The 20,413-nt window shown below is 54.0% G+C and overlaps 6 protein-coding genes across 6 annotated transcripts; 4 read left to right on the top strand and 2 right to left on the bottom strand.

Moving 5' to 3' along the window:
• Positions 1-95: 95 nt before the first annotated feature.
• On the bottom strand, positions 96-5,398 carry TRIREDRAFT_55637 (Hypothetical protein; the record flags this gene model as incomplete). The annotated part of the gene is made up of 2 exons (XM_006962092.1): positions 96-4,433; positions 4,532-5,398. The coding sequence occupies 2 exons, from the start codon at positions 5,396-5,398 to the stop codon at positions 96-98; spliced, it is 5,205 nt and encodes a 1,734-aa protein (XP_006962154.1).
• Positions 4,680-6,430, top strand: TRIREDRAFT_2343 (uncharacterized protein; the record flags this gene model as incomplete). The annotated part of the gene is made up of 2 exons (XM_006961885.1): positions 4,680-4,700; positions 5,831-6,430. 2 exons carry the CDS (start codon positions 4,680-4,682, stop codon positions 6,428-6,430), a joined length of 621 nt encoding a protein of 206 aa, XP_006961947.1.
• An 872-nt stretch (positions 6,431-7,302) lies between these two features.
• Positions 7,303-10,856, top strand: TRIREDRAFT_120152 (uncharacterized protein; the record flags this gene model as incomplete). Its single annotated transcript, XM_006962301.1, has 6 exons — positions 7,303-7,431; positions 7,552-7,605; positions 7,685-7,966; positions 8,076-8,166; positions 8,230-9,513; positions 9,582-10,856. 6 exons carry the CDS (start codon positions 7,303-7,305, stop codon positions 10,619-10,621), a joined length of 2,880 nt encoding a protein of 959 aa, XP_006962363.1. The 3' UTR covers positions 10,622-10,856.
• A 1,462-nt stretch (positions 10,857-12,318) lies between these two features.
• On the top strand, positions 12,319-13,444 carry TRIREDRAFT_56048 (uncharacterized protein; the record flags this gene model as incomplete). The annotated part of the gene is made up of 4 exons (XM_006962300.1): positions 12,319-12,507; positions 12,703-12,768; positions 12,861-13,033; positions 13,123-13,444. 4 exons carry the CDS (start codon positions 12,319-12,321, stop codon positions 13,442-13,444), a joined length of 750 nt encoding a protein of 249 aa, XP_006962362.1.
• Positions 13,445-14,021: 577 nt separating this feature from the next.
• TRIREDRAFT_103725 (uncharacterized protein) lies at positions 14,022-16,877 on the top strand (the record flags this gene model as incomplete). Its single annotated transcript, XM_006962299.1, has 1 exon — positions 14,022-16,877. The coding sequence occupies one exon, from the start codon at positions 14,022-14,024 to the stop codon at positions 16,875-16,877; it is 2,856 nt and encodes a 951-aa protein (XP_006962361.1).
• A 782-nt stretch (positions 16,878-17,659) lies between these two features.
• On the bottom strand, positions 17,660-19,735 carry ras1 (Ras-like GTPase). The gene is made up of 4 exons (XM_006962091.1): positions 19,430-19,735; positions 19,197-19,311; positions 18,785-19,060; positions 17,660-18,719 (listed from the first exon to the last, which is right to left on the bottom strand). Exons 1-4 carry the CDS (start codon positions 19,448-19,450, stop codon positions 18,484-18,486), a joined length of 648 nt encoding a protein of 215 aa, XP_006962153.1. The 5' UTR covers positions 19,451-19,735; the 3' UTR covers positions 17,660-18,483.
• Positions 19,736-20,413: the final 678 nt, after the last annotated feature.

Genomic DNA, 20,413 nt, shown 5'->3' with positions numbered 1-20,413 from the left:
GCAGTAAGCGAATCATGATACCACTTGTTTTTGTTTTCTTTTTATTCAGCCAAGGCTGTGGGAATCATGCTCAAGACGTGGTGCTTTTGCTCCTATCATGCGTTGAGATCAAGAACAACACTGGAAAGGTCCGCCAACAGCCTCCTCCACATCCCCGTGCTCTCTTCCTCCTCCCTCCCTCCCGTCAAGGTCGCCCTGTTGCCTACGATAATCATCCCGTACTTGGCTCTCGTAAGAGCAACGTTCATCCGACGCAGGTCCTTGAGGAAGCCAATCTCCCTGCTCTCGTTGCAGCGTACAGTGACGAAGATGACAATGTCCGCTTCTCTCCCTTGGAACCCATCGATGCTCGAGATTTCGATATTGGGGATCCCGCTCAGGAGTCTCTTCAGGACCTCTGATTGGCGTGAATACGGCGTTAATACGGCTATGGATGCATCGTCGTTTGCTTCTGGTTCGGTTGAAGACCCGGCGGCAGACGTGCGTAGGAGCTTGCAGATTGAGTGGCACAGGTCTGCCTGCTCTTTGTTCGACTTGGACTTGTGGCCCAAATCTTCTCTTCCGGCACATTCGATGAAGATCATCCGAGGAGCCGAGGCCGAGCTACTGGTACTCGGCGCTTCTGGCCAGGGAAACGATGAAGGCGGCATTGGTCTGTCCTTGCCTGTCAGCCCGGACAGCAGCTTTCCGTCGTAAAACTCCTTTGAGATGAAGCTGCATATGGACGGATGCATTCGATATTGCGTGTCCAGCATCACTTTCTCCATGCCACGAGTCATTTCCTGTCTTGTATACAGTCTCTCAAAGAGCGAGACGTCAAAATTGAGCGCCAATGCAATGTTCTGCACAGTAGGCCTCAGCTGGACGTGGTCGCCAACAAGGATCGCCTTCTGGCACCCCTTGATTAATGGAACGAGAGACGCTGGTTCCGTCTGCTGCGACGCCTCATCAACAATCACCGTATCAAAGAATTGATCCCTCAACAGTCCCAGTCCGGCTCCGATACACGTCGTAAAGATGATTCCCGCCTCCTTGACACGCTTCTTCGCCTTTCGCATGGCATCCTGACTGGAATACACCTCCTGGCCAGCCAAAGCATCACACGTGTACTTGCGAAGATCCTCGCCGACTTTACGGACCTCTGTAGCCACGCGCAGGGGTACAATCTTGGAGTTTTGCAGAGCGTCTTCTTGCTCGATCCGCTTGAGGTATCGCCGCATGACATTGTCCACGGCATTGTGAGTTGGGGCGGTGACGAGGATCCTGGCGCTACGGGGGTCGAATTGCAGCGTGCGGATGATTGCGACAATGGTCTGCGTTTTGCCTGTTCCTGGGGGCCCCCAGAGACAGATGAGGTTGTTGCGTTGGGCTGCTTCTACTGCGGCTCTTTGGCTGGGGTTCAAGGAAGCATCTGCCTCGGCTGGTGGACTCGGACTCGGAAACACATCGTCGTCCTCAGTCTGGGAAGCTGCTTGAGGCTGGATGCCGACAATTTGATCAAGCACGCCACAGCATGCGTGCTCAAAAGTCGCAAGGTCACGAACAGCATCCAACATTGTCTTTGCAGTCACAAACAAGCCGCACTCTTCCAATACCCACGAACATTTCTCAATGTACGTCGGCGGCGGATGAAAGCATTGGATCTTTGTGTAGCCAGACCTGCTCTCGACCACCAGTCCGTCCATCGAATAGCTTCCGTCCACTATCGAGCTGGATGGCGGGCTGGCTGTGATGAGTCGTACATGGGTATTGGATATCGGAGTTCCGCCCATGGCATCTATCCTGAAAGACACTTCGACTAGAGACCCTTGCTGTGAATTTGCTGCTTGAGTGTCGGTGGTAGTTCGAATGTTCAGGAGCTCGTCTCGAAGTTTGGCTTCTTCTTGAACAGCCCCTATGTGCTCCACGGCAATTCCAATCATGTTCCGGACAAAGTTCTGGACAATGGCTGGCCGTCCTGTCAACAGCCTGAAGCTTTGTCTATCAAGCCCTTCGAGAAGGAGATCCAGCGCTGTAGACGACGAATGGACGGTCAGCGCAATCAACTCGACAATGTCCGCAAACCAGGCGAGCGAAAGCCACTCCACGTTGTCAAGGATGGTGTGAAAAGGAGCCAGCACAAGCTCTCCAAACTCCGCTTCCGAGAGAATGATGCCCCGTAGCAGAATTAGGCTGCTATTTTGCATAATGTCCCTCAGGTCCTCGGGAAGTCCTCGCCATGAACCTAGGATTGCAAAGGTAGCCGAGACGTAGGGCATTCTGTGCACAAGTTCGGTCATGGTAGATAGGGTTTCTGCCGGAGCCATGACCTTGTCGTCCTTGATGCTCGCAATTAAGTGTTCGTAGCAGCGAGTAAGTAAGCCTCGCTGCTCATGCTCCACCAGCCAGTCGAAAAGCTCATGCAAACTCGCAGGATCCAACACATCTTGCAGAGCCGAGAAATTCCCCCTTCTCACAACTTCAACCACAAGAGGAGGCTGCGCGCCCAGAGACCAATCAACATCCTGCAGCTTGGGGACGTCGTACTCTTTGGGCTCGCGCGGAAATAGGGGTAGTGTCTGCTCTGTACCAATGTAGTCTTCCCACAAATCCAGGTTGCGCATTGAGTTGACGTCTCTGTTGCTGATGATGTATATCTCGGCAGCCAAGATGCCCTGTCTCTGTAGCCTCCCGATATGGGTCTGCAGGTTCCTGCTAAACTTGTCCAGCGCTATGCTGGCTCTGTAGTCGAAGTTGGTTCCATTCGCAAGCGTTTCCTGCCTTGCTTTCCGGCGGTCTTGTTCTCGGGTAGCATTTCGATAGCTGCTGTCGTTGGATCCTCCGCGGCCAATGAACACCCAGGTATTCCTCACGTTGCCGTCAAACAGCTGCAGTCTGTTCTCATCGCAATATAGGCGATATTCCTTCTTGGTCGGCAAGGAAAGCCTACTCTGCGTTTCCCTTCCCTGGGAGTGTGGAAAGGCGAAGAGCCTGACTTGGTTGCCAACCTTGAAGTCATCTGCGGGAGTAATCTTTTGCGGCACGTACATGGCCAATGTCAGCCGATCATCTGGCCGGAACACAATCATCTTCTTGTGGAAGAGCTCGAGGTTTCGAGTTGCTGCTTCGAGAAACGTGGCGAGCCGGTCCTGTTCGGATGTGTAGACGCGTTTCCAGTGCAGACCTGGATAATTGAGATGGAAATGCTTCAGCTCCGCCTCCGTGAGCAGACTCGATGAACAGAGAGCGTTGTAGATAAGACTGGGCGCGTCGCTGTATGAAGGCACTTGAGCCAGCACCCATGCCTTGTCTTCTGCTTTCAGCGAGTTCAGGTCAAACATGTGCATCAGTTCGTAGAAGGAAGTGTTTGTCCTCCTGCACCATCTCACAGCCATTCTGATCAGCTCAGGCTCAGAAATGGCAACGTCCTCTCTACACAGCAGCAGTTGGAGACCGTCAAAGGTATACCCATCCATATCATCCATATGGTTTTGCATATTGCGTTTCTGCTGAATAATAATGTCCTTGGCTGCTTCGTGCAGCTCGTCGAGAACAAAAGGGGGCGCTTCTGCGTCTGGCTCCGGCGGTTTCTCGAATTTCTTGAGGTGATCCTCTTTGATGCGATTTCCGTCCACGCACTGGGAGAAGAGGCGGTTGAGTTCCTGGCACTCTGCACTCATGGCACCGGTGGCCCTCGCCCACTTGAGGTAGAGATTCTTGACGCGGCCCAACGACACGTTTGTGTATTTGGCAAAGTACACTAAGCGGTCCTCATCCGTAATGGGGGAGAATCTCAGGGGCTCACGAACTCCCGGATAGTGTGCGGCCTGGGAAACCGTCGTCGGAATGATGTCCGGATCCCAGGTGACGAAGAACGTATCGCCATCCAGGTCACCTCCCGACATCATGTCCGCGGTTGGTCGCCGCCCCGTCGTAGGAAACACAATGCAGTCGACCAGGTGCGCAAGCTCAGGCCTCTCCACAACGTCAAGCTTTTGAAGATCGCCTGGGTGCAAGCAGGGGTTTCTCGTCACCAAGACCTTCGTGCCCTTGAGCGCATACGGCTGTCCGTCCCCGTCCATGGTGACCTTGACGGCACATTGGCCCGGTTTCAAGACGCCCCAGGCGTCGCAGACTCCAAACAAGAGTCTGGATTTCGGGATGAGGATGCGGCATCTTTGCTCATCGCGTTTGTTCAGCATCTTGTCATATTCTGCCTTGACAAGCCTGTTGATTGTCGGGCGTACAGCATCCAGGGAATCGATGATGACCTTTTCGGCATCCTCTGGCATGTTTAAATGGCAAAGTATCCGAAAAGCAACTATTGGGTTGTGATATGCCTGGGCCAAAAACTCAAAGTGTTCTTGCTGCTTGCGAAGAAGGGTTTGTCGGCTGATGCCCAAAGCATCCAGGAGCACAATCACCTCGTCGTTGAGATGCCCAAACACATATGGCTGTTGCATCCACTGTCAGTATATAGACAAAGTAAGATATTCTTCAGCTATAACAATATCAGATGGGAAGACTACCTCACCTTTGAGTATTCGACAACGGAAAAAGACAAGTCGTCGCCTCCGCTGAATTTCTTCATCGACTTCCTCATCTTCAGCCAGGGCACCCCCTTTGCCATGGTTGGATCCAGCGTCACCACGCCTTTGTAGCCGCGATATCTGATCTGAAAGACCGAAGGGGTGTATCTCATGTTTCGAAACACGATCCTTGTGCGCCGTGAAAGCTCCTTTGCAAGGTGCGGCGCAATTAGTCCGCAGCCATCGGTGAAGATGAAGTCTCCTACTTCGATATCCGGTATATCCTGCACCATTTTCGGATCGACCTGCATCGCTGCTCGAGCGACTGAAAACAGGAGCCCAATTCGCTTTGCTTTCTTGGCTACCGTCTTCATCTTTGTAAAGTCGCCCAGGGCTTCCACCTTTCTTGAGATGTCTTCCTTGGAGGCTGCGCAGAGGTAGCATGTCCGCGACTTGAGCTGGCTGTTGCTGTGGCCATAGAAGTTGTAGTGCACACCGTGGATGCTGATGCCCGCTTTGAGGAGCCTGACTGCATAATCTGAGCATTCTCTGGCGGTCGTTGGCTGTAGCACCTTGTCGGCTGCGCCCTCTGACGATGACGAAGGGTTGGCACCTCGAAGGGAGCGGAACTCGGCGAGGGAAACGATGAGATACCGATCCAGAGGGAGATCTTGGATGGCACGGTTCATGTCCACTGGACCATAGCGGAGGTCGAGACGATGGCGAGCGTCCTTTGTCGAGAGGCTGACCATTTTAATGAGATTCAGCTTGTTCGTGGCTTCGGCGGTGGGAAGCTTCGGGACCTGAAATTCCCATTTCTGGTCATCGATGGAGATTTTGTCGAGGAGGACATGCTCAAAGTGCTTGGGACTGGACGAGGCTCGAGGCATCTTGAAAGTTGTGAGGCTTCAGTAGCTCAGGGATGCGGTTGATTCGGAGTAGTGCAAGCGAGAACATGTCCTGAGTACTGCCTTTGAACTTTGAAGACATGCTGCTGAGGTTGAGTTGACCTTTGAGCAGCACAGTTTCATCTCGTCTGGGGTAATTCATCCGAGAGGGGAGTGTGGTTGCACAGCAGGGCTGGGTTTCTCCGCATCACGAGGCAGCCGTGATAGGTACATGAGGTACATCTTGTAGGCCTCCTGCATGAAGTACTACCTCATTCAAGTACTCAAATTCGGCCGACGGAGCTCTAGAAGTCTCTTGTGTTGCTTCTACAATAGATATCTACCTACCTATGAAGTCTGGTTACCTTATTCATCACGGGGATGCAGACTTCAGCAATGGGAACTGTCAGTGCACCTCAAAGCTTCATTCCCAAGAACATCTACATCATCGGCGCTCAATGTACGGGCAAAACCTCGCTCGTCAACGCCTTAGAAGTTTCGTTTGCCAAAGTATTCGAGACAACACCTCCCACAATCGTACGAGAAGTCGCTCGCTCGGTGTTGAAAACTCATGGCTTCACAGCCAGCGACATCACCTCTGATCCCGCCAGATGCCTGCAGCTGCAGTCTCTCATCCTGGAAGCTCAGCGCAACAGCGAGCGCGAGGCCCTGGCGAAGAATCCATGGATCATATCGGATAGGTCCGGGCTTGATCCCATTGTATACGCATCACGCCATATTGGAGATGAAGCAGTCAAGCTCCTGACCTCATCTGATCACTGGCAGGAGCTGAGAGAACGCATGTCTCTGTCGCTGGTCTTTGTATGTGAGACGGTAGAGGCTTGGCTCGTAAGTGACGGAGTCAGGCTCATGCCGAAGGATGTGGAGGATTGGATAGCATACGACACGGAGTTTTGTCGCATGCTGGAAGCTGAAGGGATAGAATATCAGATGATGCCGCGTTCAGTTGAGACGCTTGAAGATAGGGTAGCCTTTGTGTGGTCGAGATGGGAGAAGGCGACGTTTGGTGGATAGATCGATGCGCATAATGAACCTTCATCGAACAGCTTTCTGGAATGCACTTGGTCATTGACGGATTGCGTCCTGATCTCTTTGTCAACAGACAATCCGATGTCACGGAATCTTGGTATGATTTTGGTAGGATATGGTAACAAAGCCTCATGTGTGCAACCACTGTTCAGACGAAAGCCAAAGCGCCTCTGCCTCCCTTGAGCTCTCAGCAACTGGTAGCACGATTGACAGCGGCAGCCATCACACGGACATCCAAACGATCTCAGAGTCACTTCAGCATCACACCGGCAGAGAAGCAACAAGGCCCTGGTCAACTGGTGATGATCCGCCCGCTTTGTTCTGTGCCTTTCCATGGACCAGATGAAAGGCCCCTGGACAGGGTACAAGGCAGCCCATACTGCACTAGCGGCGGAGCCAGGTACACCTCCCATCCTCCGGAGCGGAAAAACCCGCGGCGGCGGCTGCAGAGCTCCTCGAGCGGATTTGCCCCGCCAATGCGAGCAGCCATGCCACTTCGTCAAAGGCAAGGCCGACCTCCCATGATTTTGCCTGGAGCCAGTCATCCGGATTCCAGCCTCAGCCCGCGGTTCTGATACGCTCCAGGCCTCTCTCGCTGTCCGTTTGCCCTCCTTTCCCCTCTTCTCTTGCTTCTACTCGCCATCCTCCTTGCCTGTTCGCCTCGGCACGCTCTCGACGAGGGATCGACTAGCTCAACTCACGACTGCATATTACAGCTTTTGACTCTCCGCCAGCAACACCCCCCCGGCTGGTGGCCCATGAGCGCTGCCCGCTCCTCGAATACCCAGAAATCGCGCTGATACCGACCATTTCCCCCCCGGGAGCTCCCAGCTGCGCGCCCTGTCGCACTACCCGAGATGGCCACGAATGGCACCCAGGAGGCCTTTGCGCCTACGGACGTCCTTGGGGCTGTCATGACGATGCGAAGCGGGGAGCAGGAGGCGAAGAAGAAGGCGCACGAATACCTGCAGAGGTTCCAGAAGTCGGTACGTCGGCGCTCGCCTGGTTTTGCTGCTCGACGCGCTGTCGGATTTGGTACAGGGTCGCTAATGGTCACATCTGCTGTATAGAAGGACTCGTGGGGGACGGTAATCGGCATCCTCCAGTCCAAGGCCGAGCCCGAGGCGACTCTCTTCGCGGCCATTACACTGCGCGGCAAGGTTCGTTTTTCACTCACCTCTACACGCATCTATTTCTCTACTCTCCGTTTCCTGCTCACGGGTCTGCTAACGACACCAGATCACCTATGACCTCATCACGCAGGTGCCCCCCAACGAGCTGCCAGCTCTCCGGAACCAGATTCTTCTTCTGCTGAAGCACTACGCCGCCGGCCCCAAACCTATCCGAGTCCAGCTGTGTGTGTGTCTGGCCATTCTGGCCATCCAGATGAAGGACTGGGACGACGTGCTCCCCTCGGTTGTCCAGTCTCTTGGCGACAGCCCCGAGAGCCATGCTTGCATTCTCGACTTCTTACGAGTCCTCCCCGAAGAGGTGACTGAAGGTCGAAAAATAACCTTGTCTGTACGTGGATCGCGAACCTCTGAAAACGCCACGGCACCTGGCCATTTGCGAATATCTCTCGGCGGGCCGGCAATCAACCCGAAGAGCAAATCTAATTGTTTGGATATAGGAAGAAGACCTTGCACTGCGGACGCAAGCATTGCTGGCAGATAACGCAGACCAGGTTGTGCAGCTCCTCATCAACTACTCACAGTCTTCACGTAAGTGCCTATTGTCGTGAACGTCCCATGGAAGCGCAAGGGAATTGACATGTGATTGTCTAGCTGCCGCGTCCCAAAACCCGCTCCTCATGGAGTGCATCACATCGTGGCTTCGCGAAGTCCCCGTCGCTGCCATTGCCAACTCGCCGCTGCTGGACGCCATTTTCCATGGGGTTACATCCGACGGGTGCAGCCAAGAGGCCGCAGAGTGTCTGAGCACAATGCTCAGAGAGACGGGCGATATCGACGAATCCCAAGCCATTATTCAGACGCTGTTTCCTCGAGTCGTCAGTCTGAGATCGCGCATCGCCACTCTCGTCGAGGAGGAGGATACCGAATCGCTAAAGTCCATCACAAAGGTTCTGGCAACGGCGGCAGAGAGCTGGGTGGTTGCCATTGCGCGTCAGCCGACCCAGTTCCGGCCGCTCGTCGACGCCGTCCTCGAATGCGCCGCCCGCGACAAGGACCGAGAGGTTATCGAGCACACGTTCAACTTTTGGTACGAGCTCAAGCAGTATCTGGTGCTGGAACGATACATTCAGGGCAGGGTGGAGCTGGTGGACGTCTTCTCCAAGCTTGTCGACATCCTTCTCTCACACCTGCAGTACCCGCGGCCCGAGTCTGGGAGCGAAACGGACCTGTTTGACGGAGACCGCGAGCAGGAGGAAAAGTTCCGCGAGTTCCGACACCAGATGGGCGACACACTCAAGGACTGCTGCGAGGTCATGGGCGTGACCGAGTGCCTCACCAAGGTGCTTCATGCCATCCAGGTGTGGACGCAAAAGTACGCCAGTCAGGTCACCGAGACGACGGTGCCGCACTGGCAGGAGCTCGAGGCTCCGCTGTTCGCCATGCGCGCCCTCGGCCGCATGGTGGACAAGGAGGAGGACATTGTGCTGCCTCAGCTGATGCCCCTTTTGGTGCAGATGCCCAGCCACGAGAAGCTGCAGTTTGCGACCATCATGGTGCTCGGCCGTTACACGGAATGGACGGCGGCGCATCCCGAGTATCTCGAGCCTCAGTTCAACTACATTGTCCACTCGTTCCAGTCCGACTCTCGCGAAATCATCCGCGCGGCGGCCCTGTCGCTCAAGTTTTTCTGCACCGACTGCAAGCATCTTCTCTCAGGCCAGGTGCTGCAGCTGCAGACATTTTACGACCAGGTTCTGGACAAGCTGCCGGACATTAGCAAGGAGGAGGTTACCGAGGGTGTTTCCAACGTTCTTGCTGTGCAGCCCGTTTCCGAGACGTATCGGCTGCTCAAGACGTACTGCGACCCCCTGATTCAGAGACTGATGACAAAGGCAAACCATGCGACCACAGACGACGGCAAACTGGCCGTAGCAGGTAAAATTACCCCTTTTCTTTCATTTTCTCTCACCTTGACTCAGCTTCAACTAACCGCCAAATTGTAGATCATCTTCAGCTCATCACCATCTTCGTGCAGAATGTGATGCCCCCCGTCAACCCTGGAGAGGAGAATCCCGCCGTCAAGTACTGGCAGGAGGTCTTCCCGATCCTGTCTACGGTCCTGGAGAACTTCCTTACCTTTTCCCCCATCTGCGAGAGAGTGTGCAGGTGCTGGAGGAACATGGTCATCTCTTACCGTACCGCCATCACTCCTTTGCTGGCTGAGATGGCAAACAAACTGGCCAGCGGCTTCAACGCATCTAGGGAGGGCTGCTTCCTGTGGGTCACATCCGCCATTCTGCGAGAGTTCTCCGAGGCACGAGAGCACGTGGATCAGGCGACGACTGAAAACATCTACACGTTCTTCGAGGCGCAGTTGACGACGTTCCTGAGAGTTATGACTGAGCTTCAGCCCAAGGAGCTGCCAGACGTGATTGACGACTTCTTCAGGCTGCTCATCGACGCGCTTCTGTACTATCCCCAGAAGCTCATCCCCTCCCCGCTTCTGGCACCTATTTTCGAGGCATCCATCTACGCCTTGACGCTGGAGCAGCGGGATCCCCTCTGTTCCACGCTCCACTTCCTGCGGGATCTGTTGTCATATGGTGGCGACAACCCGGCGAGCAGTGAGGGGCTGCCAGAGGCAACCGCGGCAGAGATTAGGACGATTATTAAGAATCTCCTCCTGAGCCACGGCGAGAACTTGGTGAAGCAATGCATGGCTGGCATGATGATTACGTTCCCCAGGGACTGCTTTGCGGACGGCAGCGGCGTCCTGCTTAGCCTGTTTGAGCTTCTGCCCGTGGAGACGACAGAATGGGTCGCGCGCACCATCCAGCTGCTGCCTCAGGGCACCGTATCCCCGGAAGAGGCAAACAGGCTTCTGTCCAAGATCAAGGAGCGACTGGCGGCGAATGAGGCGGGGGGCATGCGGCACGTGAGGGTGCTGCTGCAAGATTTCACAAACACATATCGGCGCCGTAACGTTGCGCCTCGAGACGGCCTCGGACAACTCGAGGCGGCCAGGTTCCAGTTTGCCGGCTGAGGTGGGTCGGGACAAGCTGCCGAGTGAGTGCAAATAGAGTGAGAAGATAAGACATAATGACAGCAACAGTGACAGAGGCGAAAAGAAGAAGATTATGAGTAAGTGGGTGGGCATAGGTGCTTACAATCCATGCAATCTCGATCTAGGCGGGAGGGCGATGAAGTACGAGGGCGCGATTAGGCGTGTTGAGAGAGACAAGGCGCGCAGTTACTGGGAGATTGTTTGTAAGAGATTGAAGCCGGAGATGGAGTTTGAGCGCGGAGTCAAGGAAGGGCAAAAAAGAAAAGAGCCGTTGAAGAAAGGAACGACACTGAACGACATGTTGATGAATGGGCAACTGGAGGGATTTTGGAGGAAGAACCTGATCTGGGGTGCTGTACGGGAGGGCTGCCGACGACTATGCAAATATCCAAATACTACCGTAGATAGAGACATATATTTTACCAGGAGGATGTAGATCAACAAGGTAGGAATAATACCGAACATATGAAACTGGCCTGTGGTGTCGTGGGCGATGGGGAATGTCGGCATGTTGGTGTATTCAATCTGCAGATGCAAGACGCTTACAGAGGATACTGTTGTACGTTCAATACCTAGGGCGAAGTACCTAATGGTACCTACAATAAATGTAAGGGGGGGTCAAGCATAGAAAGATGTCGCTTTGATGATGTGTGTAAGAAGAGGCGGTTGAACGGGAACAAGGTCGCAAATGAAAAAAAGGATAATGCCCGATTCGGAAAATCGGCATCCTGAACAGAGGTGGTGCTTTACTTGATTACTATTCAACTCGGCTTATTCTTTCATGTTTGAGCGTCCAGTCTTTTCTTAGGTATTCTCTCTTTGATGACGGTGGCATATTGAACTACCTATCTGGAAGAAAACTACTGATACCGTATGAGAAAGTCGAGCGTACGAGGATGACTCAGAGGGTTACAAAAGGATTGACAGTACTTTTATCAGATTGAAACGTGTTAACGAAGGGCGCGCCCTGTACATAGGTAGTCCTAAGGCGGGACATTTGGCGTATATTCTTGAACAGGACTTGTCAATTGGACGATGTCTGTTCAACCAGGAGAAAAAGATGGAAAAGAAACGGATTGAAAGAAACAAATCAGGTATAGAACATGTGAATAGTATTAACGAATGTCAAGATAAACGACGGAGGAAGATATGGAAGGCAAGCACGCACTTGGTAAAAACATATGTGGTGCATGAATAAATATAAACACACATTGGAGCTAATACGCGCACCATTTGGGAATCGCTTTCTGGTGGTGAGCGCCGCATTTGTGTGCGTATGGTTGGTTTTTATGTAGGCACATAATTGCTCTGTTCCCCTGTTTTTTTTTTTTCTTCTGCCAACCGCTTATTAGAGGGTGGTGGATGGCTTGACTTTGGACCGAAAGAGTCATCCGCCGTTCCGCTCAGATAAAGTAGGTTATGACTCGGTATCTACCGGTCCTTTTTGATCTCATGCGATGTGTTTCCTTTATATTTCTCATCTTGGCCGGCTCCGTGTGTCCTTATACGACCACTTATTCTTCCCTTAAACGAAACGAATCAATACAAGAGTCGAGCAATCTCATTCAACACAGTACTATTTACTAACCACGCAATTACCCAACAAACTCTCCAACATAAAGTCATAGAAACTTAGAGAAAAAAACAAAAGAAAGAAAAAAGACCAAAAAAGAAACATGACGCCGGAAGAAAGTGCCGTTCCTTCAAGGAAATATACCTCCGTCGACCTCATCCCCTGGGACCCCGACAACGCAAGCCACTGCGCGCGCCTATACGACCAGCGCGTGGCGTGTAGTTGGGACGAGGACTTGATTGACGAGTGGAAGGGCAAAGTCCGTGAGGGCAACAAGATTCTCTATTGGATTGTGAGTTTTTGGGCCTCGGCTTTTAATGCAGCAGCAAGTTGGTGTGAGAGTGTGTGTGAGTGTGTGTGTGTGTGTGTGTGTGAGAGAGAGAGAGAGTGTGTGTGTGTGTGTGCACTGAATGAACATGAAGCATGAGGGTCGGAATGAGAGAATATCTAATTAGATGGACATGACTGACAACGAGCAATAAAACAGAAGATGAACGACGATTTGCCCGCAAAAGAAGAGCTTCTAGCAAAGCACACTGCACGATATCCCAACGTAAGCCACATCTAAGAAAAACAAGAACAGACAAACTCACTCTCAACGACGACTGAAACCGCCACAATACTGACAACCCTTGACGCACCTAGGAAAAAGAAGCCATCGTCGACACGGCAGAAACCGTCGGCAAAGCCCCCAGAACACCAACATCAGTCTCCTTCATCCCCATCGGCCACATCGCGCTGGACTTGTTTCCAGACCGCAACGAGCAGTTTAAGCTGCCTCAGAGCACGGTCTGGATCAAGTCGCTTTACATCTCATGGTAAGCCCCAGCCTTATAAGTTCTATCACCTAGATTTCTTCCTGGAAGTTCCAAGGCCCTGAAAGTCTGCAAGTCTCACACATAATCAGGGCCATCCAAGCCGGCGGCTTCGGCCGCTCAGCAATGCACCACCTCGAGCGCCTCGCCACCCAGCCTCCCCTCCGCGCCACGACAATGGCCCTCGACACCCTCACCAAGGACTTCCAGGCCACCCCCGAGAACCTGGCCATCTTCAACAAGATCCGCGGCGCCGAGCTCCCCGTGGAACAGTTCCGCTCCAACGAGGACTGGTATGCCAGGCAGGGCTATCAGGTCATTGGGTACGTCACGGGCTTGGCCAAGTGGCGCGATAGGGAGACGGGGGTCGAAATTGACGTCCCGCTTGTGTTTATGAAGAAGGATCTTGTGTAGTAAAGGTTGTGCGGGATGTAGTAGTTGGTATGGGATAGGGGATTTGGTGGGAGGGTTGGTGGATGGGACGATTGGTGTTTTGTTGTGTGTGTGTTGGAAGATGGGACTCATGTTCAGACTGGCCTGGGTCTTGTACATTGTCTGTTCTGCTGTCAGCTTATAGACAGGTCATTGTAATGAACATCAATTTTGAAACAAGTCTTTTGGTGGTCTTCAGTTGTTGAGCGCGTGTAAATCGTCTTTGTGTCGTCTTGTCTCATGATGGCTCCTTATTGCCTCTTTGTTCACTCAGCCTTTGCCCCTGAACGTCTGTTCTCTTTCAGCTTCTCAATATTGAGGTTCACATAGCCTTCAGTAAAGCCAGCCAGGGCTTCCTGTTCAAAGTTAGCAACTTCGACAAGATGGATGTAGGAAAGGGGCTGCTTCAAAGACAAGAACTCGGACTCAGTTGAATCTGTATATCAATCAATATGCCCTCAATTTGCCCAACCCGTAGAACTCTGTGATGCCGTAGACAGCTCCATTCTCACCGTCAGCGCCATTTCGCATCAAGGACTCAGGAGAAAGAGAGTCAGCCATGGCGCCCAGCACAAGAGCATCCAAGCCCAGTGCTGAAGCACCCTACACAGGTCGCATAACCCGCAGCAGAGCAGCCAGCCAGAAGCAACAGGAGCAGCAGCAAAAGCGACAGCGACAGCAACAGCAACAAGCACCCCCGAAACTTCGTCGTTCAAAGCGAAAACGCGCCATTGGCGCTGACGAAGACGACGACGACGACGAAGACAAGGACGGAGATGGCAATGACAACAACGTCCCCAAAGACAAGAGCCCACCCCCCAAGAGGAGGAGAGGCCCAAACCGCTGCAAGTTCTGCGGCGCCGACCCCGTAGGCAAGGACATGTTCCAGGAGCGGCCCTGCGACTACACCAAGATCTGGAAGGAAAACTACATCGAGTGCCAGAACTGCGCCGACCACCGCTCCAAGAACCCGGGCGTCCAGCACAGGTGCCAGCCCCCCAACATCAACAAGGTCTGGCGCCAGTACGGCATCGCGGACCCGACGACATACTCGCCCGCGGCGTGCGATGCGTGCCGCGGCGACAGGTTCGAGCACCAGTGCAACGTTGATTCGATCCTCGGGTACGGATGCACCACGACAAGGGCCTGCAGGGAGGGCACCTGCACCGTCAACGGCGTGCCGATGGAGAAGCCGCCCCGGCCCCAGGCCAACGTCGTCCGCTGGACGCGAGGAGAGTGCCAAGTCTGCGAGAACAAGACCAAGAAGGGCACGGCCACGCTGGGATGCAGCTGGCTTAGGGACCGCACCACCTGGGATCGGGCCTGCGACTATTGTCAAGCCCACAACCTGGTCTGCATGAGCGGCGGCAACATCGTGGCCAGTCCCGCGAAGCTGACGCTGCCAAAGACGTGGGCCCTCAACCATCAGGTCTTTGACTGGGGCTTCATCGAGTGCAGGGCCATCAACCCGCACCGCAGAAACTGCAAGCGGTGTCTCGAGGACGGCCACGAGCACTGCCGCGTCGATGCCGGCGCGTACGGCTTCGCCTGCAACCGCTGCGCTCAGCTGGGCATCGACTGCATCGACAGCAAGGACGACACTCACTATCCCATCTTTGACCTGGCCAGAGTCGGCATCGGCGGCTTCATGCCCTTCCCCGAGTGTTCGTGCTGCACAAGGCACGGGAGGAACTGTGACCTCCAGCGCCCCTGCAACTCCTGTGTCAAGCATGGCGATGAGTGTGACGAGTTCACGGGCGTCACGGCCCGATACTGCTTCAACGGCCGGCTGGACCCGCCTCCTGGGCCTCTTTATTACCTGGCCCTGGGATATGGGCCGCAGGGCGTCGACGACCCCAAGGACGGGTCCGCCATCGAGCATTGGGTAGGTCCAGCGACCAACGTCTACTGCATGCTTCCCAACAGGCAGAAGAAGGAATATTTGACGGCATTGGGTGCCCATTTGCGAGCCAGACTTCATCCCCCCGGGGCTCCGCCTCACGGTGATGTCAGTCAGGGGGGCCTCCTCACCAGGCGAGCGAGTGAGATAACCCGGCAGCAGGTTGCGGCGCTGATCCAGGCCCAGTGGCCCCAGGCGCGTCCGATGAATCAGTATGATGTTTATCAAGAATACGTTGACAAGGCACAGGAGCAGGTCCAGGCTGTGCGCGCCGGAAGAGCCGGGGTGAGACTCCCTGAGCTACCCGAAACTGGAGGAGATGGCGGAGACGATGGCGGCGACGACGACGACGACGACGACAACGGTAATGGCGCTGGCAATGACGGCGGTCATGGCGGTGACAACAACATCGTTGTTGCCAACAATGGTGAAGGCGGCAGCGGCGATACGCTGATGCGCGACGCAGCTGGTTTCGGTGACGAGGAGCGTGCCCATATCAATGCTGCTGGCATCGCCGCCGCTCGTGCCCTTGCTCTCTCTGCCATCGCAAGCCCACCCCGTCCAGCTCCAACACCTTTCGAGGTCGACGGAGATAGCTCTCACTGGCTCCTGGGGTACATCAGTCAAGAAAACATCATCACTAACCGTCCGGATGGAGCAACAGCAGCAGCACCTCAGTTCAGAACCCCCTGGATGCATATGCCCACCCAGCAGCAGTTTGACTTTGACGCTCCGCTATATTCGAGCCAGATGATGTCCGACGTCGACTTCCATTCGTTCAACGTCCCTGTCTTCAACCCCAACATGGACTTCCATCCAGGTCCAGCCCCTTTCACAAGTCCAGCCCCTTTCACAAGTCCAGCCCATTTCACAAGTCCAGCCCATTTCACAAGTCCAGCTCACTTCACAGGTCCAGCCCATTTCACGAGAAACGTCGGCTTTGATCATTTCGCAGTTCCGGTCCCCGATCCAAGAATGGACGCCAACATCAATCTCGGCTCGTACGCGGTGAACCCCGAATTCAACCCGTTTCAAGTCCCCGCTCCTGAAGTCGAGATGGATGTCAACGACATCAACTTTGACGACATCGACATTGACAACATCAATGTGAATAACATTAACATAGATGACATCAACACCATCAACATGGCCGATATCAACGTGAATGACATCAACGTAAACGACATCGACGCCATCACCATGGCCGACATCGACTTCAACCTCAACGGCAACTCATACACCGACTTCAACCCCACTCCAGTCACCGAAGCTGTCGACAGCGCAGACATGGACATTGATCTCGACCTGTACACAGGCCGACCCAACTTTGACCCGTTCCAGGTCGACGACGGAGCGAACACCGCTTTCGATCTCGATCCCGTTCTCAATCCTCTTGCTGAGCCCGAGTTCCAGGTCGGGACGAACCGCAGCGTGCACAACGGCACCGATCCCAGAACAGGCTTGCTGGACACGCCGGATCTGGACGACGCAATGATGTCGCTGCTCATGCCATGAATACCCAGGTGATGCACCAGCACAAAGGTTAGGATCGAGTCCGTTCCACCGAGCAGGCACTCGCACTATAGCGGCTGCGCAACGATGCCAAATCCTTTCCTGCCCCGTGCCAGAATCACAGAGGCTTGCAAATTGTGCGAGATTTGCGAAGTCGAGTTTGGCACCTTGAAGCGGTCAAGGTTAAGTATGGAAGCGGAGGAAAGAGGCAACTGTCAGGCCAATTCCTGGAGTTGAGCGAATGGGAGGCAACGTCTGTTTTGCTAGAGGTTCCTAGATAGATAGAGTCAGCATAGGCGTTCTGGAGTATTGTAATTGTTTTTGAGAGAGAAACGTTCGGTTTTGGTATTCCAGATAGGAGATGCGAGTTTGTAGAAGCGTTTGTTGTCAGATGAGTTTGATGACGGGGAGAGAGGAGGTCATCTCAAGTAAAAGGACGTCGGCATGGAAAAAGCCCATCCTCCGCACACGGCTGGGTAGGTACATGTAACGGTATGTTTGTATCATGGTGTGACACATTTGACATTTTGGAACGAAAAAAAAAAAAAAAAAAAAAACACCCATTACGCCCAAAACTTGTGATGTGCGACTGAGAAGTCTGCTTGTGTAGAGATTACCTGACAAGATAGAAGCGGTATATGTAGGAAACACCAGCAGAAAAACAAAAGTTTCAGGACAAGGGCCAGAGGAAATCGGAGGAAAAAGCCAAGGAAGAAAACAAAGGCAGTAAAGAGAAGTATAATCACACAAGGTTAGCAAGGATCAAGGCAGAGGTATCAAAAGATCAACACAGACCAAATTGGAAGCCAAAGCATCCGTAAAATTGTTTGTCCTAAATACAAAAGGACAGCAGAATCTTGAAGCGAATCCTCATTATACCATGCAAGTTAACAGTCAATAAGTAGAAGAAAAAAACAAATTACACGTGTGAGATAAATGGGATATAAGAGAAGAAAGTATGACCCGTATTCTCAGAGTCAAGAGAAGAACCATCCTCGCAAAAAAAGCCCACGAGGGAGAATTAATGGCCGCGGCCTCCCCGAGGCCTTCTTTTTGTCTGCGTGCACACACGCATGCCGCAGAGTCCAAGTTCCCTCGTCATCATGCTCTCCCGCCCTCGCCTGGCCCGATTCATTCAAAAGCGCCTCCCCTCGTCTGTTTTTCTTCCTCCCCTCCTCCTGGTGGTGCAACGAACAGGCCCCCCTTTTCGTCGGCACGCTGCGGAACCGCACGCACGCGCGCGCTTTGGCAAGGGGCGCCAGGCTGTGTGTGTGCCGTTTGACACAGCTAACCCCGTCGGTTTCATCTCGCAACAACGCGCGGAGAAATATTTTCGTCGAAATAAACACAAGACATAAAGGGAAAAAATGAAAAAGGCAACAGAAGAAAAAAGAAAATCCGAATGCGCGACCCAAGTCAGAACCCGACTCCCCGTCCGATGCATTGAGAGGTATTGTGTGCTCGTCGATCGTCCAAGGCCGTCCGCCGCGCGCTGTAGTTCAATTCGAGCGTCCAAAAGCCTCTCGTTTCCACCATGAATGTCGCCTCTAGTCATCATGAATCACAAGACAATGCAGCCTCCCATCTCTGGCTTGCACAGCAAAGGCTCTCACATGATGACGCACTTGCAGCAGCCGCCCTCCTGCTCCTCGCCCTCAATGTCCATGGGCTTGGGCGGGTTGGCGCCCGAGTTGGTGCCGCTGCCGGTTGAGTAGCCCTGCATCTCGCGGTTGTATCTTCGGATCTCGCGAACAATGTCGTAGAAGGCCTTGTCGACATTGATTCGGGACTTGGCAGACGTCTCAATGAACTTGCAGTTGAACGACCGCGCCAACGCCTCTCCCTCTGTAGACGTGTTAGATACCTGGACTTGAGCGGCATGTCGCTGGTGACGAAGCATGCATGCTTACCTTGCCTGGTGACTTCTCGCTCGCCTTCCAGATCGCACTTGTTGCCAACAACCACCATGGGGAAGTAGTCCTTGTCCTTGACTCTCAGGATCTGCTGCTGGAAGGTCGTGATTTCCTCGAAGCTCTGTCGTGATGTGATGGAGTAGACCAGCAAGAAACCCTCTCCTGTCCGCATGTACTGCTCTCGCATGGCACTGTACTCCTCCTGACCAGCGGTGTCGAGAACATCGAGCAGGGCGACCTCATCGTCAATGACGCATTGCTTTCGGTAAGAGTCTGTTTAGGTTGTCGACGGATTAGCCAAAGGGCTCGGATCGGGTAGTCGAGGAAGTGGGAGACGAGGTAGCGATGGGTGGATGATGCGTATCCACGAGTCGCGAAGCCTGGGAGAAAAGGGGCAAGGGCGACGAACCTTCAATTGTGGGATCATACTCGTCGACGAAATGGCTCTGAATCAATTGGATGGTCAAGCAAGATTTACCGACACCACCACCGCCAACGACGACGAGCTTGTACTCTCGCAGGAACTGACACGCAGAGAAGCCAATGTTAGCTATTCGGAAGAGGCCAAAGCAAGGGACAGAGAAGGGGGGAAAAGACGAGGTTGGCAAGCGAAAACCGCGCGCGCAAGAGTCGCCAACGTACCTTGGTTGCTGCTGTAGCCATTGTGAACGAGACTGTATGAGGATTGCTAGCGGTTGAAGGATTGCTTCCGCAGCTCGTGAATTTTTTTATTTTTGATTTTTCCTGCTTGTCCTCAGGAGGTGCGCCTCAGCCAATGAAGGACAAGGGAACACCGGACTCTGGAAAGGGAGAGGAGGACGACGACGGTTCTGCGAGAGGATCGAAGTCGGTCAGAGGAGGGATGGAAATTGAAGAAAGATCAGAGCTGGCCAGAAGACAATGCAAAATGCAGAGAGAAAAGAAGAATGAGCCGCAGCGGGCGGGATTGGCAGAGGAATGAATGAGGGAGAGGAAAGATGGAAGACGGAGAGATTGGATGGAAGACGGGGAGGGAGAGGGGTGGAATACGGGAAAAGGCAGCGGAAGGGGAAAAGGCGAGAAAGGGTGAAGGAGAGAGCAGACAAGGCCAAGGACTGGGACTGGGACTAGGCTGGGACAAGACACGCCTGGTTTGGCCTGGGCGAGGACGAGGAACCGCGCAGGTACAGCTACAACCACGAGTACAGGTGCTTCGTACCGGGCGACAATTTGGGGTTAAACGGCAGGCTGGACGGCCCTGTGCTGAGAGATTGGCTGGCCGCCGCGCTGGGGGGGGGGGGGGAGAGCGCGAGCCAGGGGCCCCAGCACTGGTCGGTGTGCCCTAGCGACACCTGCAGGGCCTGCAATGGTCCCCTAGCTGCCCGCCTTAGCACCGGCGCCGGCTGCAGGTAGCAGGTACGGGTGCTTGTGCCTGTGCTTGGGCGGGCTTCGATGTTGTTGGCACAAGGGAAGGGGGGTGGAGAACTGGCGAGGTGTGGGGAGGTCGGGCGGATTGGCGGGCACGGATTGGGCGATCGGGGGGGGTGCTTTAGTGAGGTTCCAGTTGGTTCAGGGCCCTTTTCTGGGCTTTGGGGGGGGGTCGAGCTGCTGCTGTTTCTGTGTGGCTAGCAGGCACCAGCGCGACTC

The sequence above is a fragment of the Trichoderma reesei genome, assembly GCF_000167675.1.
Source record: "Trichoderma reesei QM6a unplaced genomic scaffold TRIREscaffold_2, whole genome shotgun sequence".
Lineage (NCBI taxonomy): Eukaryota > Fungi > Ascomycota > Sordariomycetes > Hypocreales > Hypocreaceae > Trichoderma > Trichoderma reesei.
This window is presented reverse-complemented; position numbering and strand designations above follow the sequence as displayed.